Raw genomic sequence first — 27,478 nt, 5'->3', positions numbered from 1 at the left:
AGAGTTTTGCACATGGATACTGAAATGGATTCTGCCGTAAACTCTGGCTCACATTCATTTCTACTACTTCTACACAGTGGTGGGATACCGCACGCAGATTAGTCCCACTGAACAGGGTTAATACCATATATCAAACTGCAAACTCACAGCTGAAGTCCTCAATTTCTCCTATCCCTTCCCCTCTCTGCAATTTGTGGACGCGAGACAGAATTTCGCAAACACCATGGTGGGCATCAGCTTCAGATCTCCTCCTCCGCTCCCAGCAGGCCTGAGGCCCATGCGCATTACGAGCTGTGAAGCCGATGCCCACTGCGGTGTCGGTAAATCGCAGGACGAGGGGTATGAATGACATTACAGGGAGAGCAAAAGAGCAAGTATGAACGGTTAGGACACACACTCACTTTAATTTTGGCTTGGGTGTGCTGAGGACGCTGTCGTCGTCTTCCATTTCAGGTCCACTATCACTGGGGTTTTCTATATCCAAGGTGTCGTACAGTAGGTCCATATCCTCCTCGACTTCCGGAACGTGCTCCCCCGGATCCTGTTCAGAGTCAAGCACCTAGGAATATTAGTACAGAAGAAACTGAAGACATTTTTCAGCTTAATTAATTTCTTTTAGAAAAACCTGACCCAAACCAAAGTATTAAAGGCATCAATGGAATGGCCTTTAATACATGTTATCTACTCGGTCGTTTTAATAGGAGGTATCACCACTTAAGGAAACCATTTCTTCTATTTCATGGCTTCCAATGGCCTCGGAATATACGCAGACCAGGGATATACCCAGCTTGAGGACACCATCGAACAGCGTTGACACGTTACAGTGTGGTCCTGTACCACTTATGGAGCGCCTCCGCCAGTTTTCATTTCTTTATGGATGAAGCAATACATATAAAGCTTTGAAATAAGGAGCTGAGCCAAGTCTGAAGGTTTGGAAGGCAAGGATGGACTGCTCATGGCCGGTCTTCTCAATGAAATTAGGCAGCGCCTCCCTGGTAACCAGCCGGTTTCACATCCTTCAGGGCTGTAAAACCTTACAGAATAGTCTCTCTTTGGTTAAAATTGTAATATTATTTCACCCCCTTTACACTTTTGGGAATGTGGCCGCCATGACAATATGTGCAGTCTGCTGCAGCTGAGTGTAGACCAGGCTAATGGTCTTAAAGGGGTATTCCCATCTCATAAAAGTGATGGTATAGCACTAGGACACCCCCAAAAACCTCCAAAATTCCCACCGCCAATGTACCCAAAATTCTGTGCATATGGCAGAAGTTAATTTCGCCGTTATCCACAGACTTTGCTCCTTCTCTTTTTAGTTCCAAGGCCTAAAGGGGAAACTAACTGTTGACGTTCACATTCAGGATGCCGCAGGGTACACTGTTCCCATACCTCATCAGACACTTTAAACCTTCGTAACAGGGCGACGACTTTCTGCTTGAAGTTCTGCTGCTGTAAAATAAAACGTGACATTCATCATCTTTTTTTAGGTGGCCGAATGGTTCACAACACTCCTAAAGCGAGTCTGTCAGCAGGTCTGACCCTGCAAAACTGCTGACCGTGGCAGATAAGAGCTGTGGAGAGCAGGCCAAAACACACGGAACAGCAGCAGTGTGAACAGGAATGTTTATTCTGCTGGGTGCCCCCTCTCCACTCAGTGACATCTGTAGTGGAGGGGACGGGTTAGGAGCACTTTGGGGCACTTGTCGGAGCGGCTATTCACACAGCTGCTGCATGGAAAAAAGGCACTCCCTGCGGCCCCCCAAGTAGCGCTGCCAGCTGACAGACCCCCTTTAGTACACAGATTGGGTTAAAGCAGACCAGTCACTTGTTAGCACTGGCCATGTCAGCAACTGTAAAATCCAACATCTTTCCACTATAGCTTCATATGCGGCGTTCACTTATTTTTCACCTTTTACCATATTTCTACATGGAAACCATCTACCGAAGGTCAGATGTGGCACAGGCCTTCCCATGGCTGTACCAACAAGACTGACTTCTATGGAAAATTGGAGGACCATTTTATTCCTTCATGTGACATACACTGTGACCAGCGGCGAGACTCCGGTATACCTGCGTTTTGGGAGTGAGGTCCCTGTAGAAAAAAAATTCAGATGCCGTGGTCTACAGGAAGACTGGCTCGTACTATGAAGGTACTTTAAAAGATCCACCAACAGCAGCTTGTTCACAGCTTCTGCATGGTTACATAGATATTAAGAGATGCTAGATTCTACATTTTCTGACCCGTTCTCCGTATTATAGCTTTTGCTTTGCTGTACAAAAATTTGGATTAAAATTTTTTTTTTTTTTTTACTGAAAATGAATGCTGGTAAACCTGAAGCACGAAACATTTAAAAAGAAATGGTTATATACGATATTAGTTGATTAAAGCGGGCATGTCATTGTGGAAATTACAGGAAGGGTGAGGCCGCACGATCAGGTTCTAAACGCAGTCGTATCTGTCCTTTATACCTTCTCTCCTTTAACGATCCACTCCTGATTTTGGCTTCAGGAAACCTGACCGTGCGACCGCACCCTCACAGGCAGCGAATAGCGGGCGCCAGACGCAGCGGCACAAGCTGGACTTATATTTTCTTCTTAGAAAAGTGGAGGAAAACTACTGGTGCTCTGCAGGACACAAGGCACCTGCCGGCCGTACTGTAACTACTGTCATACATATAATTACTGTACATAGAGAAAGGATTACAGCGCAGCAGTGCGCACAACAGCCATTTATCTAAATGACTTGGACGGCAGATTCTGCCTCTAGACAGAAGCACGGACTAGCTAAGGGGGGCTCATATCTGTGCACTAGGCGACAGAGCGTCCTGCTGTCTTCTAGGCCCCTATATTCATATGGGGAGTGGGACCCCCATCAGGGAAGCACTACATGGCTTCAGACAAATGAAATGAAAAAAAAAGGGTTTGGTAGTTTAGGGAAATTTTGGATGAAATAAAGTAAAGTAAAGTGGCTTTGTGGTAGAAAATACAGACGAGGGGGAGATTTCATACACCAGCCAATCCCTGGTGTATTCCGGATAGTCTTTAAAGGGAAACTGTTACCTCCAAAACTTCCCCAAAGCTGTGTATAGTGTGAGTGACGCCAAGCCCACTGATGTCATTTTTTATCTTCGTACACGCTTGCGTTCCGACCATTGTGCTCACACAAACCAACAGTAAAATGCACTGAGAGGACTCCTCTGCGAGTCCTCTCCATTATGTGCGAGAACTCAGGAGTCCTCTCAATGCATTTTACTGCTGGTTTGTGGGAGCACAATGGTCGGAACGCAAGCGAGTATGAAGATAAAAATGACATCATCTGACACCATACCCCCCAATGTGGGGGTGTTTTGGAGCTGACAGAATCTGTCACCAGTGACCTCCGTATACAACTATTTGTATAGACCAGGCATCCTCAAACTGCGGCCCTCCAGCTGTTGCAAAACTACAACTCCCAGCATGCCCGAACAGCCTACAGGTATCAGCCTACAGTAGGGCATTGTGGGAGTTGTAGTTTTACAACAGCTGGAGGGCCGCAGTTTGAGGATGCCAGGTATAGACGCATGGCTGTGGTTCACCTGAGTATACTTTTTCTTAGGCTCCATTCACACATCCGCATGAACAGGTCCGCATCCGTTCAATGGGGCCGCAAAAGATGCGGACAGCATACCATGTGCTGTCCGTATCCACACTTCCGTTCCGCAGCACCGCAAAAATAATAGAGCATGTCCTATTCTTCTCCGCAGCCACGGACAAGAATAGGCATTTCTATCATAGTGTCGGCCGTGTGCGGTCTGCAAACTGCGGAGCGCACATGGCCGGTGTCCGTGTTTGGCGGACCGCATAACACTTGCGGTCATGTGAATGGACCCTAAATATGTAAAATTGGCTCTTGTTGAAAGGACTACAATTGGATCTAAGATGTGCAGATCCGGCACACCACATGAACAGGTGGCACTGTCTAGTTAAAGAATACTGACCAGCAATGACATGTCCACGTAAAACCAAGTTAATCAGGCTGCGGGGGTGACAAGCGGCGGTACAGAGTAACTACAAGAGTTTGCACCACAACCCTTCCAAGTTAGTGTAAGTAATGTAAACCGACCCGAGTTATGGACGTTGTTCTTACTATCGTTCTTCGCTGCTTCTTTGGTTTCCCCACATCAAATTCATCATCATCTAGATCCTGCAGAAGAAGAGAACGATGGACACACGCGGTAAAGAAACAAATACTCTCTAAGCTTGGAAAAACGGGGGCATTTTAATACATAAAGACAGACCACTGAAATCAAAGTGTCTACATGCCCCTCTTCAGGAGTCTCGGGAATCTTCATAAAGCCTCATGCATATGGCTGTTGATTTGGTCCGCATCCGAGCTGCAGTTTTGGCGGCTCGGATGCGGACACATTCACTTCAATGGGGCCGCAAAAGATGCGGACAGCACTCCGTGTGATGTCCGCATCCGTTGCTCCGTAAAAAAAATATAACCTGTCCTATTCTTGTCCGCGCTTTGCGGACAAGAATAGGCAGTTATATTAAAGGCTGTCTGTGCCGTTTACGCAAAATTGCAGAATGCACACGGACGCCATCCGCGGTTTGCGGACCGCAAAAACACGCAACGGTCGTGTGCATGAGGCCTAAGACTGATGGGAGCAACACTTAGTTACTCTAGTTGCTCCACAGCAATAACTTCATACATGACTCTGCTGCTCCCCCCGACGGAGAGGCAGGTCACCAATGAACCCTGCCGCTCCACTAATTCTCTATGGGCCAGATATAGCAGAGCACTGCAGTCCGCTATCTCCAGTAGTCCTATAGACAGAACAGGAGAGAGAGACCTCTGTTCCAGAGATAAGTGAGGGGCCCAGCAATAGGACCCCCAGCAATCAGTTCAGGAGGATTTAGACTGGCCAACAGTCAGCTGCTCGTTCAGTGAAGAAGACCACGCATTTACATGCAGCGATCTCCTTCACTGCATGAGGAGGGGGGTTCGCTATAGCCATCCCCTATCCCCATACAGAATCATGGCTTCTGAGCAGCAGATCGACGTTTAGACAGCACTATTTGCTGCCCAGAGACCATCATCAGTGGTACCTGCATGAATGACAGGATCACCCGAGCAGCTGATCAGCTGCACATTTAGACGGCCAGATGATTAGGAACGAGCGTTCCCGATCATCTGGCCGAATATTTGTGCGTCTAAATGCACCTTTAGTTATCCCCTATACTGTGGAGGTCCAACTGTTTAGATCTATAAAAAAAAAATATAGTCCATCTAAATGTAGGACAGGTTCTAAATCAATCCTCTAACTGCAGACGTCCCCATACCTGTCCTTGTACGGCATCATCACTTGCTTCCTGCTCTGAAGAAAAACTTTCATACTCTTCTTCAGAATAATTATCTGCAAAAAAAAGCCCACATCATCCAGATGAGTGACAATGTGACATACGTGATGCCATTTTCATTTCAGGATGTGTCTGTTCAGGCTTGTAGACCTACCTGTGGACTTTATCTTCTGGCTGGTGTTCATGGCACTGTCTTCATGATCAATCGGCTGACTAGAGAGTGAGAAGATCCAGATTTCGGCCACCTTGGCAGAGGCCTCCTTCAGGTTACTAAAGAGGCTTAATATTTGGCTTCCTTCAGAGGGATGCTGCATGACCTGACATACAGATAGGAGGAAAGAATCACAAAAAGAGAAAGAGGTTCCAGCCTATAGCCGCCAATCAGGGTGAGGGAGCACTCCCAACATGTACACAACGGAGTCTGCTGGACTCTCATCAGTGATAATAGCTTGGTGCCATATGGGCTAATAGGGGAGAGGACCTGGCCATGTAATAGGGCAGCAAATCCAGGTGGCAGATCAGTTCAAGGACTAACCCTAAAGCCTTTATGATCAACCCAGGAACGTGCCCCCATCCTCCCAAAAATACACTGTAAAAAAAAAAAAAAAAAAAAAACATTCTTATGAGCTCAATACGTGCTTAGAAGGTGTAGGATATAGTAAAGTAAAAATGGATCCACCATAATCATCGTAAGGCTACATTCCCACGGCTGTAGTGTATTGCGGATCCGTAGAACCCAGATACCAGCCCGTGTGTGTTCCGCAATTTGCGGACCGCACATAGAAAATGCCTAGTCTTAACCGCAATTGCGGACAAGAATAGGACATGCTCTATCTTTGTTTAAATGAATGGGTCTGCATCCGTTCCGCAATTTTGACTCATTCATACGGTCGCGCCCTAATGAGGAGACTTCATTACACATAGGAGGAAGCAGGCAGCGATGGGGATAAGTGGTGAGGAAGACTCTATACAGCGTGGGTAGGTTCACATCTCTGCTAAAGGTAATCCGGCAGAGGAAATGACTGCTGCAATTACCGTATCGGTGAAAGCCGGATAGCGACACATGCCTCCAGATTTCCACTAACTATAATGGGATCCGGTGGTTTTCGGCCAGACAAATGACGCTGCGTGCCGTGCTATTTCTCTGGCCGAAAGCCAGCTTTTATACCGGATCCGCATTTGATCTCATTATAGTCAATGGCGATCCATAGGTGCGCGGTTGTATCTGGCTATACGAGATAAGGTAACTCCGGTAGTCTGCTCCTCTGCCGGAAGGATCACCTTTAGCGGAGGTGTGCCAACAGGTTTACCTCGGCCATGTTGATGCATCCGATCGCCAGCGTCTTATACCCCAGGATGGTCCGGTTCTTGTACCTTTTCCTCCTCTGCAGCATTATCTGTAGTTTGTTTCCTTCCCTTTTTAAAAAGTGAGGGTACTGATAAAGGAAACAGAAAATGAGATTTTTAAGCCCAGTAGGTGTTGGTTGGGTGAAGGGCACCACAGAAAATGCCAGGAAGCTGTCGTAAGCCGGCCACGCAGTGTTTGGACATGTTGGGAGCAGTTCTGAGTACAGTATGTACCTGGAATGGAAGTCTGTGACATGCGCCATTGTATAGGGATACAGAGGCATCTATTACCATTGTTAAAGATAATAATTTACACCGCAATACATCTTTTACTGTAAGCCGCTATATGCTGGACTACGCAATGACTACGTCTGCCCTCAGGCCCTGAGAGTATGTCTGCATAGCGTCAAACATAGTAAAAATGAGGACAGAAAGACAAAAATCTACAGATAAACCCCCTCTGATGACTGTGTACTTGGGATTCCCACACTCAGCCCAATATGACGAGGTGAGAGAAAGTTACAGACTGGCAGGATAGCACAGAATGTACCGCCAGATTGTAACCGGTACAAGTTCTTGAAGGTGATTACTACTGACATGTACGTGACTTTTACAGGCCATATAACCCCAGCCCGATCCTGTACATGGAGTGCCAATGGTGGGAGCTCTGGTTACTCTACAGAATTTACAGTAGTGCAGCAAACCGTGGATACCTGCAGAGAAAAGGTCAGGGCCAGATCAGTTTCCACTTGTCCACTAGGCGGCAGCACAATCTCGTGAGAGCGAAGAATGCGCTTGGATCCCTAGAAAGAACAAAAGTCACAATGAGTTCACACCGTCCAACACTGCGACCACAGCACAATCCAATAGTAAAGAATAGTACAGAATTGTATCACAGTATATTATAGCCTATTATTGTAGAATTAGGGTTAAATTCAATTTACGTAAAATGCTAATCCAGCCGGCCGCAGAACAGATGTAAGTCCGTTACAGATAAAATGTACTAAACCTACTAGTGCTAAACATCAATGGCTCAATGTAGACATCCCAGGCAATAGACCGCGTTATATCACAGGGCCCCGCACAGACATGGGGTCACCCGTGAGCCGGCTCCATTCTCCACAACTCACAGGAATCTCGGTGGTTCCACCTATGAAGGAAAAAGCCGTGTGCACTTGCAGCGGTGGAAGAAATTCCTACCATGTTGGATCCCTTATATACCAATTCTGTGCAAGTCCAAGTATTAGCGTCCAGTCACCTCTCCTGACAGGTCGGCTTTAGTAAACGCTTGCATATCCCTTGCCATAAAAATTCTGGAGCATCTTTCATTAGAGCTCTGTGTTGTGCTGCTCCTCCGTTATTCCTCCTGGAAATTCGCAAATGAACTGAAAACTGGCGTTCAGACTGTGTAAGTAAGTATACGCCACCAACCAGCAACACCCAGTTATCCACACATTTCAGGTGAGGGGAAAGGAGACGGAATGTGAGGGTAGAAGCTGATCAGATGGCGGTGTAGGGTTACTGTAGACTGTCCTCAGGATAGGTCACCAATGTCAGATGGTTTGGGGGTCCGACACCCCAACTGATCAGCTGTATCAGACAGCCGCAGTGCCAGAAACTATACAGTGTATGGAGCTGGAAGCAGAAGGGTCTGTACACTGTACCGTTCCAGCGCCGCTGTACGGCAGCTCAGCTCCTGTTCACCAGGACCATGGCACAGAGCTTTCTGCTTCCATCTCCATCCATTGTACAGTCTCCAGCCCAAAACAGCTGATCGTGGGTGTCTGACCCCCACCCATATGATATTTGGGTCCTATCCTGTAGATGGGTCCAGCAAAACCTCTTCAATGCTGGACTCCTTCGGAGATCTTGTGGAGTCCCTTAGTCGAAGCTTGTTTGCAGCACAAGGAGGACCTACCCAATATTAGATAGGTGTTGGCAGATATTCCCGCTTTCCTGAATATGGCGCGTGTCTGATAACACACCTGCTTTATATAAATGTGCTCCATCTGGGCATGAAAGCACTTAAAAATAAAAGTGCTGAAATTTTCTTAAAATTTGTGCTGTATTCAGAAGGAATGGATTTCACCCCCACACGCAGCACTTAGCGCCCGATGATGACGAGCCAGGAGATGCCATTACTGAGCCCCACGCGAGTGCCGATCACAATGTCATTACGTCTGCGAAGATCCGTGATTACCTTTGCTACTAAATGGAATTTCATTCAAATTGATCGGATGCCAAATGGAAGGGTAATAAAGCGGGAAATAAGTGGAGGTAATGTGAAAAGGAGAGAGGATTTGTGCACTTACTGCATAAAAGCAAACAGTACACCGAGTATAAAAGATAAGAAAATGACACATTGTAAACGATCACAAAACAAGAACACGTAGATAAGAGTCGCCTTCTGGTCTCTGGACAAATACGGCTTTATTCAGATTGTGTTCTAGTGAGGTCTTCTCCTGCTCTTCATGTACAGACACCTTCTCCTTTACTGTGCCCATGGTTCATGTGCAGGCACCTTCTCCTTTACTGTGCCCATGGTTCATGTGCAGACACCTTCTCCTTTACTATGCCCATGGTTCATGTGCAGGCACCTTCTCCTTTACTATGCCCATGGTTCATGTGCAGGCACCTTCTCCTTTACTGTGCCCATGGTTCACGTGCAGACACCTTCTCCTTTACTGTGCCCATGATTCACGTACAGGCACCTTCTCCTTTACTGTGCCCATGATTCACGTACAGGCACCTTCTCCTTTACTGTGCCCATAGTCCATGTGCAGGCACCTTCTCCTTTACTGTACCCATGGTTCTTGTACAGGCACCTTCTCCTTTACTGTACCCACGGTTCTTGTACAGGCACCTTCTCCTTTACTGTACCCACGGTTCTTGTACAGGCACCTTCTCCTTTACTGTACCCACGGTTCTTGTACAGGCACCTTCTCTTTTACTGTACCCACGGTTCTTGTACAGGCACCTTCTTTACTGTACCCACGGTTCTTGTACAGGCACCTTCTTTACTGTACCCACGGTTCTTGTACAGGCACCTTCTTTACTGTACCCACGGTTCTTGTACAGGCACCTTCTTTACTGTACCCACGGTTCTTGTACAGGCACCTTCTTTACTGTACCCATGATTCATGTGCAGACATCTTCTCCTTTACTGTACCCATGGTTCATGTACAGGCACCTTCTTTACTGTACCCATGATTCTTGTGCAGACATCTTCTCCTTTACTGTACCCATGATTCTTGTGCAGACATCTTCTCCTTTACTGTACCCATGGTTCATGTACAGACACCTTCTCCTTTACTGTACCCATGATTCTTGTACAGACACCTTCTCCTTTACTGTACCCATGATTCATGTACAGACACCTTCTCCTTTACTGTAGCCATGGTTCATGTACAGACACCTTCTCCTTTACTGTAGCCATGGTTCATGTACAGACACCTTCTCCTTTACTGTAGCCATGGTTCTTGTACAGGCACCTTCTCCTTTACTGTGCCCATGGTTCTTGTACAGGCACCTTCTCCTTTACTGTGCCCATGGTTCATGTACAGGCACCTTCTCCTTTACTGTACCCATGGTTCATGTACAGGCACCTTCTCCTTTACTGTACCCATGGTTCATGTACAGGCACCTTCTCCTTTACTGTACCCATGGTTCATGTACAGGCACCTTCTCCTTTACTGTACCCATGATTCTTGTACAGGCACCTTCTCCTTTACTGTGCCCATGGTTCATGTACAGGCACCTTCTCCTTTACTGTACCCATGATTCTTGTACAGGCACCTTCTCCTTTACTGTACCCATGGTTCATGTACAGGCACCTTCTCCTTTACTGTACCCATGGTTCATGTACAGGCACCTTCTCCTTTACTGTACCCATGATTCATGTACAGACACCTTCTCCTTTACTGTACCCATGGTTCATGTACAGACACCTTCTCCTTTACTGTACCCATGATTCATGTGCAGACATCTTCTCCTTTACTGTACCCATGATTCATGTGCAGACATCTTCTCCTTTACTGTACCCATGATTCTTGTGCAGACATCTTCTCCTTTACTGTACCCATGGTTCATGTACAGACACCTTCTCCTTTACTGTACCCATGGTTCATGTACAGACACCTTCTCCTTTACTGTACCCATGATTCTTGTACAGACACCTTCTCCTTTACTGTACCCATGATTCATGTACAGACACCTTCTCCTTTACTGTACCCATGATTCATGTACAGACACCTTCTTCTTTACTGTAGCCATGGTTCATGTACAGACACCTTCTCCTTTACTGTAGCCATGGTTCTTGTACAGGCACCTTCTCCTTTACTGTGCCCATGGTTCTTGTACAGGCACCTTCTCCTTTACTGTGCCCATGGTTCATGTACAGGCACCTTCTCCTTTACTGTACCCATGATTCTTGTACAGGCACCTTCTCCTTTACTGTACCCATGGTTCATGTACAGGCACCTTCTCCTTTACTGTACCCATGGTTCATGTACAGGCACCTTCTCCTTTACTGTACCCATGATTCATGTACAGACACCTTCTCCTTTACTGTACCCATGGTTCATGTACAGACACCTTCTCCTTTACTGTACCCATGATTCTTGTGCAGACATCTTCTCCTTTACTGTACCCATGATTCTTGTGCAGACATCTTCTCCTTTACTGTACTCATGCTTTATTTGGAGAGAATAAAACAATCAATCTGACTGCAGAGATACAGATGTATTCTGAACTCCTGTATCAAGAGCTGCCGTGTATTACTAGACTTTGGGGAAGTACCACTTCTTGTGCCAGCACGTTCCCTCCGGTAACGATGAGGGGATTTCTTCACAGGTTCTATAAAGGAATGAGCCATAAAAGGTTACAGAGTTTCGGTAAAACTGTTGATATGTCATAGAGGGTTTTGACCAGTGGGTGTCTGAATGCCGAGACCCCCACCGATTGCTAGAACGAGATTAGAGAACACACTCTCTCCTTGCCTTAGGAGACAGACCCAATAGAGGTCTATCCATTCCAGACCCTGCAGTAAGGAGAGCACGCCATGTTCGCCCCTCTTTGTAGTGATTGGTGGAGGTCTCAGCACTCAGACCCCCAAAAGATCAAAACTTTTGACATGTACTGCATCTCTGACATATCAAAAGTGGGGACAGCTTCTGTGAATCCTATATTGTGTGCTGTAAGTTCTGCCGACTGTATCTGTGCATGCGCCAAACACATCCATTTGCCATTCAGCGCATAATTGGTCAACTCCATTTAAAGGGGAATACAATTATTACTAATACAGCCATGTCAGGAGGGCTGACAGCTTCTGTAATCCTTCAGGGCTGGAAGCAGAACTTCATCTCCATCTTCTGACAGAGGATGCATGTCAACACGTGATACTGTGTGCAGACGCCTAGCTAAATAAAACCACTGGGTAGGATATTCTTGGGTGGTAAACAGAGTTGTCCTTGTGTGTCTCATCTGGGTAGCCTCCATTCTATATACAGCCGCATTAGTGTCACCGGCGGCCTCAGATCCAATAATGGAAATGAAGAGCGGGGGAAGCATGTAAAGCATTTGTATATTTATACGTGTGGGCATACGGCTCACATAGAAGGAGGGTTATCACCACCTCATTACAGAATTAGGATTTGATTTTCATGGTAGTAATAAAAGAAAATAGATGATGTGTATAGTGACATGTTGAACTTCCCTTATGGGAATAAAAGGGTAAGTAACAAGAAAAGAAAAAACAATGTGGATAAATAGTAATGTAAAGAAAGCAATAAATGACAAAAAGAAAGCATTTAAAATCACTAAAACAGGAGGGTAGCGAGGAAACTTTGAAAAACTATATGGAAAAATGCTGGAGACAGACTTGGGGTGGGTTAATAGCATGTTTTATGCCTCCATTTGACGTATACATTAGGAGAAAAAATAAAACGCAGGACACCACGTTCTTGGATCCTGCACAGTCCAGTCTGATGCATCTGTTTAACATATACAATTTTTGTATATGTTAAATGGATGGGGAACCCAAAAGAGTAAAACCAAGCCTAAAATGTTTTTTAATTATATAAATAGTATAAAGTTTAAAAAAATATTTTTTTTCTCCACTGTATTTAGATGAAATGAAGAATGTCAAAATAAGCTCCCCATTTAAAGTGCCCTGTCTGACCCAGGAAGAAGAGCAGCGGCGTCTTAAAAGAGATTAAAATAGACAAATCATTGGGTCCAGATGCCATACACCCAATACAAGACAATTAAAAAGGTTATCTGACATTTTTATACTGATGACCTATTTTTATCTGATTGGTGGGGATCTGACACCCGGGAACCCGCCGATCAGCTGAGTGCGGCAGCCTCCTCTCTGCTCACTAAGCACAGCACCGTACATTGTATGGCAGCTGTGCTTGGTATTGCACTCAGCCCCATTCACTTCTATGGGGTTTAGCAGTGCCTAGGCCACATGAACGTGACATCAATGACCTAGGTAAGAAGGCTGCAGTGCTAACAGGAGTGCCGCTGCCTTCTCAAACAGCTGATTGGTGAGGTGCCAGGTGTCAGACCCTGACCAATCACATACTGATGACCTATCCTGAAAAGAGGTCATCAGTATAAAAATGTCAGAAAACCCCTTTAAATAATGTCATAGCCAGACCCTTATTTCTGATATTTTCTGACTCTATATTGACAGGGAGTGTTCCATAGGATTGGCGCATAGCAAATGTGGTGCCAATATTCAAAAAGGGTCCAAAAACAGAGACCGGAAACTATAGGCCAGTAAGTTTAACGTCTGACGTGGGTAAACTGTTTGAAGGTTTTCTAAGAGATGCTATCGTGGAGTATGGTCAATGAAAATAAGCAAATAACGCCATATCAGCATGGCTTCATGAGGGATTGGTCATGTCAAACTCATTTTAATCAGTTTCTATGACTTGACAGCGGCGAATCAATGGATGTCGTATATCTGGACTTCTCCAAAGCATTTGACACTGTACCACATAAAAGGTTAGTATATAAAATGAGAATGCTCGGACTGGGAGAAAACGTCTGTATGTGGGCAAGTAACAGGCTCAGTGATAGAAAACAGAGGGTGGTTTGTTCACTTCGGAGGTCCCAGCACCTATCTGACATTGATGGCATAGCCTAGCCATAGGCCATTAATGTCTCAGATGGAAATAACCCTTTAATGAAGTTGGCAGAAGAGAAAGGGATGAAACTCCATCCAGCACAGGCAATGCTGGTCTCCAGACCGATGCACAGCAGCAAACCATCAGTGAGATCAGTGCTTCATATACCACTCACAATGATGAAGAACTGAAACAAAAGTACAGGAAAGTGGTAGAAATTTTTGTGATTAATTATTGCATTAAACTGGAAAGCCCCTATAATTGTATGGCTGGATTTCATTACAGGCGAGCCCACCCGCCACGTGGTGAGCACGGTGATGTCACCACAGGTCCTTTTGCAGGTCCTGAAGAAAAGAAGATACCGACTGCGCGATCAAGTGGATGAGGTGAGGTTTTTTTTTTTTTTTTTAACTCCTCAATAGACATTTTATTTAGCATTTTGTTTCAAGAATGCTATTTTCCGTTATAACCTGAACTTCCACGGGTTCGCTCAACCCTAGTCATGAGATAACCCCTTGACGCTTTCCCAGTAGGTGCCCAGATCAAGACAAGAGAGGTGCTAAACATTAGGAAATCTTTGGACTATTTTATCGACTTGTGCCAAGCCCAAAAAAACAAAAACAAAGACGACACAATTACTACAAGGTCACTTACCTGCATTTTCACAGCAATGACTACTGAAATCAGCTCCTTGTCCAGCTCCTTCACAACTAGAAGCTTCTTCAGAGTCAGACTGCAGAGCCTGAAATAGACAAGAAAACCCCAACAACCATAAATTAGAAAGTGACTCTTAATTCCACAGACATCGGTGGCTGTAAATATGTATACTGATAATAAATTATGTTCATAAGAGTATTCCCTACTGTATTACAAGTTTACAACCAGTAATGAAGTCCATGGGTCATCACTAGTAAAGGTGGCCATATCCATAAGATGAATGTGGTCCACACCTGACAATTTCAGCAGGACTTGCCCATCAGCTAAGGGCTGATTCACGAGACCATGGTTGGCCCGGGAAACACGGTCTGACTGCGGCTTCTAGTAAATGTATCTATATGAGCGGTTATTGCGGCATACTGACATGATGTGAGCACAGGACATTAGACCCGCGATCAGATAGAGACGAGCTGCGGCATAAATTACCATGATGCAGTCAGTTCGGGTCAGGCCACGAGACAGACTGTGTTTCCTGGGCCAATCACGGTCGTTTGCGGGAGCCCTAATGGTGGTGTCCCGTTCCTCCTCAATGACAGATGTTGGGGAAAGAGGGATCGGCCATGTTGGATCTCAACCATATTTTGCTGTCACAGGGTTGTCTGGCTCTGGCTTATCCCTCGCTCCCTACTGAGAGCAGATGCTGAACGTACATGTTTCAAGGGGGTACTTTTATAAAGGGTCTCACACAAATCTTTAGGGTATATAACCAGAAGATAAGTTTTAAAGGGGTTGTCTGACAGGTTTTGGAAATTCTCAGACGAGCGGACAAGCTTATAAAAAAAATAATAATAAAACTTAAAGGGAAAAGAGTCACGGCCACCTGAGAAGAGTCATGGTTATTCATGAATTCCTGCCCACCTACCTAGTTTTCTCCCTTTCTCTCTAGGAGAAAACTGCCAACCATCAGCAGATGGGTGAGAGAGCAGGAGATTAGGAATAACCAGGACTCTTCTCAGGTAGATTTGACTCTTTTCTAGGCCTGGGCTGCAAGGATTATGATGCTGGTTCTCGGCAACCACTTACTTTTAGCTCATGAGTGACACACCGCTGAGATCAGCATTTCTGTCACTATTTTATGCTGCCCTCAGTGAGGTCAGCATAACGTTGATGACAGGTTCCCTTTAACTCATCTGCTATGGGTACCTCCAGCGTTGTGGGACGGACAAGTTGCTGTCGGACCAGAATTGATGACATTCACGTGACTGCTCAGCCAATCTCGGTCACACGTGCATAAATGGACAGCGACTGTCTGAATGACCACAGTGACGTCATCACTTTTGGTCTAGCAGGGACTCGAGGCGCCAAGGACCAGATCCTTAGTGTTAGAATGGAGAATGCTTTAGGTTTTTTCTTTTATAAGACAGCATGCTCATCTGAGAATTTTAAAAACTGTTAGACAATAGTGTAACGCACAGAGCAGGAAGTAGTCAGTGACGTCAGCAGGAGAGGGAGGGACATTATGGAGGAAGGTGGAGGGGCCGGGATCGGTCAGGAGCAGTGGACATGGGCATTTTGAAAGATGGAAACACCCACCTGGGTACTGTGTGACTCCTGTAGGCGATTGTCGGGAGGGAAGCGTTCCTGCCAGTCAATTACCTGCTCACTGGAGGAGGAGACTGCTGCTATTACATGCAGTGATCTCCTCCACAGTGGAGCGATCACTAATGCATTGCTCGTCCCTACACTGTCTCATCGTTTGCCGGCAGCAGAGCCCCTATTACACGGCACGATCTGCTGCCGGCAAACCAGGATTTTTTTTTGTTAACAGATCCTGATTACCTGATGAACAAGCGTTTGGTCGTTCATCGGGTAATCACGGCAGTATTAGGGTGGAATACGGTCCGTGAGATACCGGACTGACATCCTGCTTAGATTGGTTGCTATGACGCCGTGCGCTTTGTGCTGCCGCTGCAGTACAGTAATACACTTGTATGTGCAGCAGCGGTGGCACGAAGCGTACGGCGTCATAGCAACCAATCTAAGCAGGATGCCAGTCCGGTATCTCACGGACAGTGTTCCACGGGCGTGTGAATGAAGCCTTAGACTGCCAGCTCATTGTTAATGAGCGCTCGATAGCGATCATCTTAACTATAATCTGCCCGTGTAATAGGGACTTTACATATCAATCAAGGTTCTTTTTTTGTGGGATGCAAACACCAAAAAAGGGAAAGAAAGGAACGCTTTACATGATGTGTAGGTGTACTGCAGTGCATTAGGTCAGCAGCCTCCGGCACTCCAGCTGTTGTAACACTACAACTCCCAGCATGCTTCATTCACTTCTATGGAAGTTCTAAGAACGGTCAATTTCTGCTGGAAATCCTAGTTTCACCTGTTGACGACGCCAGGTTTAACATGCAAAATGGAGGTGACAGACTCCCATCAAGTTACTCCCTTGTAGCTAGATAATATAAACCATAATCACATATTCCGCGTCTTTTTGCTCCGACATAGGTCAGTAGTACGTGATGAGAAAAGAGTAGATTCATTTAACCACATTCATGGCTGACCACAAACCCAGTATTGCAGCAGCTCCAGCAACGCCCACCCTGACCAACTACTGCCCCAGCATCCACAGAGCAGAAGTATTTCTGTGCGGAAAATGACCCGTAACAAGTCTCCATTCAGATCAAATGGTGTATGCCCCCCGCCCCCCACCTATGACCCAGAGCAGAGAGCCGCTAAGAAAGTGCCGCCCCCCCCCCCCCCCCCGACAGACCCAGCCTGTCCATTTATTACAGGGCTTAATATGTAATGGGTCTTCCTCTGTCAATAAATGGAGTCACCCCATTATAGCAAATGATCCCCTATCCTATTGGTTTGATGGCTGGGGCCCCGCTGTTCATGAGAACAGGGGCCGTGCTGAGACAGCAGCCCTATAGAGCTGAATGAAGCAGCAGTACACGCATGTCCACCACTCCATTCAAACAGGGGAACATGTGGATGAGCGGTGGATGGAAACCACTCCTGGTACCAGACTAGGACTAACATTAGCAACTCGGAGGGCTGAAGATCACCATCGCTCCACTGATATCTACAGGAGGGGGTCTACCATTCAGCAGGGGGCTGGACCTTGAGCTGCTGAGCCTTTGGGCGTCATGCGATAAATGAAAGGCAAGCAGAGTAGTCACAGAGCTTCCATCCATTAGTCACATAAGGCTCGTGTCCATTAGTCATTTAGCTTTACATGACAGCATCACTCTCCTCATGTACTACAACGTGACTGATGACAGCAGCGAGTAACAACCTGTTACTGATGACGGGTGCACAGGGAGGATGCAGCATGGGTGCTGTCATAGGTCTTCCAGGACAGATGACAGATTCCCATGTAATGAGGTTTTCCGGTGTCATCAGAGGCAGTAAACGTGCACATAGCTCGTGCTGCTATACCACTGCATCCAGTCTAAGCAATGCTCTGTGAGCTAAACCACCACACTGATACACTGTAGCAGACTACCAGAGAGTTCTGGGCAGCTGCATCTGCATAACATATAGATACCGGTGAACATCTGGGGCACTAGCATTAGGCAGGCTCAGGCAGAGATGTGGAGGCCTCCCTCTTATGTCTGCACTGAAGTTACAACAGCCAGATATCCTCACCAGCTGCTGTAACCAGACAGCGTCTCTGTCAGGATGGACAAAGGTGGGAGGAGTGCAAATGGAAGCTCGGTCAGTAAGCAGGCTCTGCTCCATTTCCACTAGTGGAACGTGAGAGCTCTGCAGGAGAGATATCCGTGTAATGTGTCATGTGTGTCAAGTGTATTATATATTGTTGTAATGTGGACATTGCTGGAAGGCGTGTATGTCCAAATCAGGTACCTCCGATGGGTGAGACAACTAAAATCCAGAGAGTGGCAGTGGTCTCAGCAAAGCATAGTTTGCTGAGACAGTTTTGTTTATTAATTCTGGGCTGGATTTTAATTGGATTGGCAGGTAGGCTTGGCAGTGGGATCTGCCAATCCACATCCTTCCGGCACAGGTATTCCCTTCTACTTGAGGTAATCGCAGATGAGGCCTGCTGTAATCAGGCTGTCATAAAGCGCCTCCCAGTATGTCAATCTGGGGGAAGAGAGTGACTTAGAGGCAGAGACCTGCCCAGGCTCTGCGTGGTCTTAGTCAGGAGGACTGAGGGGCCAAAAGGCTATGCGATGCCTGATCACTTCCCTGGGTGGACTATTTGGCTGAGTAAAGCCGCACCTGAGACATTGTGTGAACTGTGCTATGTAGGAGAGTCAGGGAGACACGTTATATGTATTACTTAGAGCCTAGCCGGGCAAGTATTTTTGGTTTTATGTGGATGTCACACGTGTTTAGGTGAAGCTGCGACTTCATTACCTGTATTGTCCTGAATGAATCACACGTTTGGACCTTATATTTGGTGTCTGATGAAGATGTAGGTGAGCGTGACACCCTGAAGTAAAGCGATCCCCTTACACTATGTATGTGTAATGTATATTTCTTAAAGTGTGTAGTGTGTGTTTATATGTATATGTATTGTTTTGTGTACACAATGTATGTACAGGTCCTTCTAAAAAAATTAGCATATTGTGATAAAGTTCATTATTTTCTGTAATGTACTGATAAACATTAGACTTTCATATATTTTAGATTCATTACACACCAACTGAAGTAGTTCAAGCCTTTTATTGTTTTAATATTGATGATTTTGGCATACAGCTCATGAAAACCCAAATTTCCTATCTCAAAAAATTGGCATATCATGAAAAGGTTCTCTAAACGCGCTATTAACCTAATCATCTGAATCAACTAAGTAACTCTAAACACCTGCAAAAGATTCCTGAGGCTTTTAAAAACTCCCAGCCTGGTTCATTACTCCAAACCGCAATCATGGGTAAGACTGCCGACCTGACTGCTGTCCAGAAGGCCATCATTGACACCCTCAAGCAGGAGGGTAAGACACAAAGAAATGTCTGAAGGAATAGGCTGTTCCCAGAGCGCTGTATCAAGGCACCTCAGTGGGAAGTCTGTGGGAAGGAAAAAGTGTGGCAGAAAACGCTGCACAACGAGAAGAGGCGACCGGACCCTGAGGAAGATTGTGGAGAAGGACCGATTCCAGACCTTGGGGGACCTGCGGAAGCAGTGGACTGAGTCTGGAGCAGAAACATCCAGAGCCCCCGTGTACAGGCGTGTGCAGGAAATGGGCTACAGGTGCCGCATTCCCCAGAAACAGCGGCAGAAGCGCCTGACCTGGGCTACAGAGAAGCAGCACTGGACTGTTGCATGTCATTCGGAAATCAAGGTGCCAGAGTCTGGAGGAAGACTGGGGAGAGGGAAATGCCAACATGCCTGAAGTCCAGTGTCAAGTACCCACAGTCAGTGATGGTCTGGGTTCCATGTCAGCTGCTGGTGTTGGTCCACTGTGTTTTATCAAGGGCAGGGTCAATGCAGCTAGCTATCAGGAGATTTTGGAGCACTTCATGCTTCCATCTGCTGAAAAGCTTTATGGAGATGAAGATGTCATTTTTCAGCACGACCTGGCACCTGCTCACAGTGCCAAAACCACTGGTAAATGGTTTACTGACCATGGTATTACTCTGCTCAATTGGCCTGCCAACTCTCCTGACCTGAACCCCATAGAGAATCTGTGGGATATTGGGAAGAGAAAGTTGAGAGACGCAAGACCCAACACTCTGGATGAGCTTAAGGCCGCTATCGAAGCATCCTGGGCCCCCATAACACCTCAGCAGTGCCACAGGCTGATTGCCTCCATGCCACGCCGCATTGAAGCATCCTGGGCCTCCATAACACCTCAGCAGTGCCACAGGCTGATTGCCTCCATGCCACGCCGCATTGAAGCCTCCTGGGCCTCCATAACACCTCAGCAGTGCCACAGGCTGATTGCCTCCATGCCACGCCGCATTGAAGCAGTCATTTCTGCAAAAGGATTCCCGACCAAGTATTGAGGGCATAACTGAACATAATTATTTGAAGGTTGACTTTTTTTGTATTAAAAACACTTTTCTTTTATTGGTCGGATGAAATATGCTAATTTTTTGAGATAGGAAATTTGGGTTTTCATGAGCTGTATGCCAAAATCATCAATATTAAAACAATAAAAGGCTTGAACTACTTCAGTTGGTGTGTAATGAATCTAAAATATATGAAAGTCTAATGTTTATCAGTACATTACAGAAAATAATGAACTTTATCACAATATGCTAATTTTTTTTAGAAGGACCTGTATGTAACGATGGTCATTTATTAAACCAGCGTTTTAGACACTGGTCTTAATAGCTACTTTAGCTGGCGGGGGATCCGCAAAAGTTATGTAGAGGCGCTGGCTCCATTCTCTTCTTTTGTATATACAGAGCTAAAAAAAAACATTTAGTGTAACTCTGCCTTTTCCTCATCTTCGGTGACTAATTTTATCCGTTTATACTTTTTTAAAAAAAATTTGTGCAATTACTCAATGTGGATTTAAAGCTCTCCCATTTGTCCTCAGTATTATTTTGTGACAGTAGCTGCACCTAGTCTATGCCCTGAAATGCTGCCCTCAACCCAGGGAAATTAGCCTTTTTAGAATAATGTTTCTTTGCTCTGCCCGCTTCTTATAGTTTAGGGGGAATATATTTATATGTGGTCACTATTACCTAATGTTTCTCGAACAGTAACATTGCCAACAAGCTCTGCATCATTAGAAATTACCAGATCCAACAGAGCATCGCCCCTAGTGGGAGCTTCTACAAACTGGTCCATAAAGTGGTCCTGCAGCAAGTTGAGGAAGCTTCTCCCCTTTGCGGTTGAGGCAGAACCATGACCCCAGTCAATGTCTATCTCCTCTGTGATGTTAGGGGGTCTATAGATTACACCAAGTATTATTTTTTCAGTGTTTACATTCCTTTGAACTTCCACCCTTAAGGTTGCCACATCCTCGCCCACAATTGCCTCTTTCACACTTGTCTTCAGATTACTCCTCACATACAGGAACACGCCACCGCCTTTTCTATTGACCCTGTCTTTCCTAAATAGTGTAAAACCCTCATTACTAACAGCCCAGTCATGTGAAGAGTCCAACCATGTCTCAGCCACACCAACTACATCTATGTGTTCTTCTAGTACCATTGCCTCCAGCTCCCCCTGGTATTTGTGAAAATACATTTTAAATTATTACCTGTAAAGTGATTATCCAGGATTTTTGGGTTACCTTGGTTGATGTTTGTATGTAACAGGTTCTTGGTACCAGCAGTTCTGTTTTTCATAAGTGTATAGTTATGCCCAGTCTTCTCCCTACTTTCCTCGCTAACCCCAGCCCCCACTAAATCCCCACTGTCCCCTTCTATATCCCACTCATGGAGATTCGGTTTTTCGTAGGGCAGACAATATGGAAGGAGAACGTTTTGAGAAACACATTTTGAGGAAGTAAGGCTGCAATATGGCAGAGACACACACAGCAATATAGCAGCCAAACTGTTTCTCAATACATTGGCTCTGTGAGAGGCGATTTCTACAGGGATGAATGAAAATGCAGAATGGAAAAAAAACAAAAACTAGGTCAGCAGTATCATGGGATCCGCACACTAACTTCCAAGAAACAGCAAAAATGCTATTATTTTTTCAGACATTGGAGCAAACAATAGACCTCACGATGTAAACTCTAATCAAGATAAATGTAAAATAGGACCCCAGACACATCAACAAGTATGAAGGAATCCGTCATACAACCGGGAGAGGGGAGGACGGCCTAGAAGGAACGCTCGAGAAAAACTGTAATGACCCCTTCATGGCCAAAGCCGTATCAAACTCCTGTCTTTTCAAGACACTTCTTTGTCCAAAAGGTAAATATTTTTTAAAAAGATACTAAAATTATAAATATGGAATTACTAGATCTACAAATGGTATTAGTAAATAAATATTTTTAGAAAACCTCTCTGTAGGGGGTCTCAGCCCTTGCCCAGATCTATAATTTCCCCCCAGATATCATGGAACCAGCGGTTCATAAGGAATTATGAATTGCCCGTCCATCCCAGACATAAGTCAAATATAAATATGCGATCCTGGGGCAAAGACGAACATGTCCATGGTCATAGGTTGGAGGTCGGGTGCCAGGGAGAGGAGATATACATATCTCCCCACAGAAACTAAATAACAGTACCATGCTTGGACTCTACTTGTAGCCGGAACCCAGGCGGATCTGTTGGTCCCAGAACCATCTCCCTGTGACCTTCTGGTCTGGAGCTATAAACCATAAAGGGTTTCGTGGGTCATTGAGGGGGAGTGGTGAAGGCGCTGCGAGCATGGATTCATTGGCCTCGGCTAATTCAGCATTATTTAACGCCAGGAACTTGAGCAGTAAATAATGGCTGAAATCTACGGCTGCTGGAGGAGGCCAGCCTTGATAAATCAGATCCAAAGTGCTTTGGCCATTTTTTCAGGTATTGTAAAATACCAGCAAATATACTGTATAGAGCAGGCATGTCCAAAGTGCGGCCCTCCAGCTGTTGCAAAACTACAACTCCCAGCATGCTCTAATAGCTGTAAGCTATCCAGGCATGCTGGGAGTTGTAGTTTTGCAACAGCTGGAGGGCCGCACTTTGGACATGCCTGGTTTAGAGGAACCCTTAGACTATGGATCAGCAACCTTTAGCACAACAGCTTCTGTGCAACTACAACGTCCAGCATGCACACTTGCTTGGCTGGTCAAAACAGCTGGAGGTTGCTGATCCCTGCAAAGCAAAATCTGCTGTGTACTCCATTGCAGAAACCGCTGTGGTTTCCGTCACAGATTAGTTCCACTAAATGGAGCAAAACTGAAGAGAAACGGCCAAAGTTCCAGCGATGTCATCCGGACACTGTGCCAAGAAAGAACGTGTCCAGCTATGCCTCTCCAGACACTGTGCCAAGAAAGAACGTGTCCAGCTATGCCTCTCCGGACACTGTGCCAAGAAAGAAACCCAAGAAAGAACGTGTCCAGCTATGCCTCTCCAGACACTGTGCCAAGAAAGAACGTGTCCAGCTATGCCTCTCCGGACACTGTGCCAAGAAAGAACGTGTCCAGCTATGCCTGCCCGGACACTGTGCCAAGAAAGAACGTGTCCAGCTATGCCTCTCCGGACACTGTGCCAAGAAAGAACGTGTCCAGCTATGCCTCTCCAGACACTGTGCCAAGAAAGAACGTGTCCAGCTATGCCTCTCCGGACACTGTGCCAAGAAAGAACGTGTCCAGCTATGCCTGCCCGGACACTGTGCCAAGAAAGAACGCGTCCAGCTATGCCTGTCCGGACACTGTGCCAAGAAAGAACGCGTCCAGCTATGCCTGTCCGGACACTGTGCCAAGAAAGAACGTGTCCAGCTATGCCTGTCCAGGCATTTTGCCAAGAAAGGACACGTCCAGCTATGCCCTTCCAGACACTGTACCAAGAAAGGACATGTCCAGCTATGCCCATCCAGACATTGTGCCAAGAAAGACACGTCCTTTGTTGGCAGTGGTGACTGTAGAAAAAATATAATAATAGTCACCAATCCAGTTCCAACACTTCCCATGTCCCCGCTGTTCTCTACTTCCTGGTCTCGTCTCGACACACAGGAAATGCCATTGGCTGGCCGAGTCGGGTCCCCACTGCAAAAATTGACTGGGCGAGTGTTTCACTTTTAACTTTACAATTACTGCATCAGAAATCAGAAGATCTGCGGTAAAAAAGCATCCAGCATTTAGTCGCTACTCATATGCAACGTAGAAGCCATCCTCTAAGTCAGGGATGCCCAACCTGTGGCTCTCCAGCTGTTGTAAAACTACAAATCCCACCATGCCCTGCTGTAGGCTGCCCAAGCACGATTGAAGTTGTAGTTTTGCAACCCTTGGGGGCCGCAGGTTGGGCATCCCTGTTCTAAGTGAACTTTCATCTAATCCCCGATGTAGAACGTACAGCCCCTTCCATTAGGACCACATGCGAGATGTTACATGGCCTCCCTCGTACATACTTTGCTCCTCTATACAATGAGGATTGTGATACTACTGTTAGCAGTGGGTACGAGGCTCTTCGGTCCGTCAATGCTCGCTTTGTGGCAAACATGATGACTTGCATTCCAGCTCAGTAAATCCGCCTTTGAGTCATCAGAACATTGTTGCAGAAGCCGCTGTCAGCACATTTCTCCATAAACCATACTCCACAGGCGCGTGCTCTCTACAAAGTTGGATGCCTGTAGCCTTTCACAAAGAGAAACTTGTGTAAATGAAGAACATACTCGTTACACGCAATTTAGGATTTGTTTGCAGTGAATTTAAACAAGTCTTGCTTACAGATCACACTATATTACAATGTATCAGTGTCCAATTCCAAGCTGCAATTTTCTCACTTCCATCACTAGAAATGACTATCCCGCAATACGGACAAGAACAGGACATGTTCTATAATTTGCGGAACGGACATACAGATTATTATTTTTTATTTTTTTTGCAGATCCTTAGAAATGAATGGTTCTGTGCGGATTGGACACGGATGCAAAATACGGTTGTGTGCATGAGGCCTGGGGGCTGAGCTGCGGTACACTGACAACTACCGCACAGCGGACAGCACCGCCAGCTTCCGGCTCCGTCCACTGTTAGGCCCCTTGCAGACGAGCGTGTCATGCTGCGAGTCCGCAGCGCAGCTCCCGGCCTGACCTCCCAGCACTGACGGGGTCACATAGCATTATATTGATTTATGATGCTATGTAACCCTTACAGTTCTGGAATGTATTAAATGACACTGCCATAATGCTGTTAGTGTTATCCAATACATTCCAGAACTGTAAGGGTTACATAGCATCATAAATCAATATAATCCATGTGATCCTGTCAGTACTGAGAGTTCAGGCCGGGAGCCGCGCTGAGGACTCGCAGCATGACACACGCTCGTCTGCAAGGGCCCTTATGCGTCCAGCACTGCCTGAAAACAGCTGAATGGTGGAGGTGCCAGGTATCAGATTCCCACCGAACTGATATGGATAGGTCCTCAATACCTACAGGCTGGAAAACCCCTCATAAAAAGGTTTTTGACACTTTTGCCCAAATTTACTAATGTGCCCACGTCAAAAAAACGTCTTAGCGGAAAGGGGTCAGACATAAGATGCACCAAAATTAAGCCACGATTTTGGTGTAAAAATCTGTCTGAAAGTAAACACCCTATTACACTGGCAGATGGTGATAAGATCGTTTGTATGAACGCTCATTAGCAATAATCTGGCAGTGTGATACTGCTGCTGACTACCCCCTGAACGAGCAAACGCCAACATGTTTAAAAATCATTTGCCGGTGACAGATCATGCTGTCTAATGTGATAGCAGCAGTCTCCTCCACCGACGAGCAGGCGATGGTTGGGAAGGAACGATTCCCTCCCGATGATCGCCTGGTTCATCTGCAGGTGTAATAGGGCCTGAAATCTGGGCTGCTGTGTTTTCTGATAGAACTAGGAGACAAATACTGTGGTTTTGGGGGCAAACAGAAATGTGTACTACAAGATTTTTACGTACCAGGGATGGTATCGTATCCATAGGGAACTTTCCATATTTTCCACATATCTCTTTGCATATTATTTTCCCCACTGTGCAATGCCACTAAGTCTCCATACACAGAGGGTCTCCTTATAGGCTATGTACACCCTTAGGGGCCTTTTTTATTATTATTATTGCATTGTACTCATTTTGAGCTAAAAAAAATTAATTTAAAATATGTTTTCCTTTTTTCTGTACAGAGCTGTAGCACCCTTTGGATTTTCTGTCTTTTCCGTCAGACCAGGAGCTGACGGACTCCTTATGTCTGCTCTCTGACATTATAAACACTCATTATAGCTCAGTTCTCTTACTGATAAGAATGTGGCCTAAATAAGTGTTTATGACCTCTTATTAGTTTAGAGATAAGGTTTATTAGATGGCCGGCACAAAGTGAAAGTACCAGTCACACAGCTATAACAACTGTTAAAGGGGTTGTCCGGGTTCAAACCCTGGATATACCCATAATTTCACCCAGGCAGCCCCCGATGCTCTCCCTTGTCCTGCCCTGTTCTGTGACGTTACCGGCTCTGATGGGCCGGCTTTAGCGCTGCTCTACTCGTTTTACAGGCTAGGGCAGCGCTAAAGCCCGCCCATCAGTGCCAGTGACGTCACCGGGCTCACTGCTTGGCGGAAGCCTCCGCCTGGCTGCCCTAAGGAGAGCTCGGTACATCACCGGATCTCCAGAAAATGCTTTTGCCCTGCACAATGTAGCGCAGGGCAAAGGAGAGCATCGGAGCATGAACTGCTCCAATGCTCAAGTCAGGGGGGCTGCCTGGGTGAAAATGGGGATATGTCCATGTTCAGCTCTGAACCCGGACAACCCCTTTAACCCTTTGTGACAGAACAGCTCAATATTTTTAATAAAGGCAAATAGAAAAAAAGATTTTTAGCAAAAAATGAGTAACATGCAATAATTTTTAAAAAATTGCCTCTGAAGGTATACATAGCCTTTAAGAAGAGACAGAATCCCCCTTCTCTAGCAAATATCCAAAGCATCTCACTCAGTCAGATTGAATCCTATTCCGTACTGATGAGGGCCAAACACCCAGAAACAGCTTTCTAGAGATGGATATTTGGCTGGGCCATGTTCCTCGTCGTGTCCCAAAACTTGTTAAAAAGTAAAAAACACTGACTCAAAAGGGAGCCCCTTCCAGAAGGTGGCACCAGCGAGACGGCTTCCCTTTCTCTGGGAGATACTACTTTGCTTATTATTTTCCCATGGAGCATTGCCGCTATATCTCCATAGACAGCTGGTCTCCTTAAGGAGAGCCAGTACCTCTCCTAAGCCATATTTCCCAGGAAAAGGACCATGTTGTCTGCGCAGAGTGCAACAAGTTCTTCCAGCGCACTATGCCCGAGGCATATTATATGTATAGAGGAGCACAATAAACAGGTCAAGGGTTCAAAGCCTACTGCAAATAAGAGCAGGAATGAGGGCCAAAGATCTCAGG

General features: G+C 45.9%; 1 protein-coding gene across 7 annotated transcripts in view; it reads right to left on the bottom strand.

Annotated features, from left to right (window-relative positions):
• Positions 1–27,478, bottom strand: part of PACS2 (phosphofurin acidic cluster sorting protein 2) — a 76,752-nt gene that overhangs the window by 25,573 nt on the left and 23,701 nt on the right. For 2 of the 7 annotated variants that reach the window (XM_044271529.1, XM_044271535.1), the window contains exons 2-9: positions 14,478–14,565; positions 7,404–7,493; positions 6,654–6,779; positions 5,498–5,660; positions 5,326–5,399; positions 4,103–4,183; positions 1,390–1,449; positions 402–559 (exon numbers count right to left, since the gene is read on the bottom strand). In XM_044271529.1, the coding sequence (XP_044127464.1) occupies positions 402–559; positions 1,390–1,449; positions 4,103–4,183; positions 5,326–5,399; positions 5,498–5,660; positions 6,654–6,779; positions 7,404–7,493; positions 14,478–14,565 (840 nt within the window). The remainder of the gene's footprint in view (positions 1–401; positions 560–1,389; positions 1,450–4,102; positions 4,184–5,325; positions 5,400–5,497; positions 5,661–6,653; positions 6,780–7,403; positions 7,494–14,477; positions 14,566–27,478) is intronic. The other 5 variants (XM_044271530.1, XM_044271532.1, XM_044271534.1 and 2 more) reach the window with 5 other exon arrangements.

Source organism: Bufo gargarizans, chromosome 11, assembly GCF_014858855.1.
Source record: "Bufo gargarizans isolate SCDJY-AF-19 chromosome 11, ASM1485885v1, whole genome shotgun sequence".
NCBI lineage: Eukaryota > Metazoa > Chordata > Amphibia > Anura > Bufonidae > Bufo > Bufo gargarizans.
Note: the sequence above shows the minus strand (reverse complement) of the source record. Positions and strands in the feature narration are given on the sequence as shown.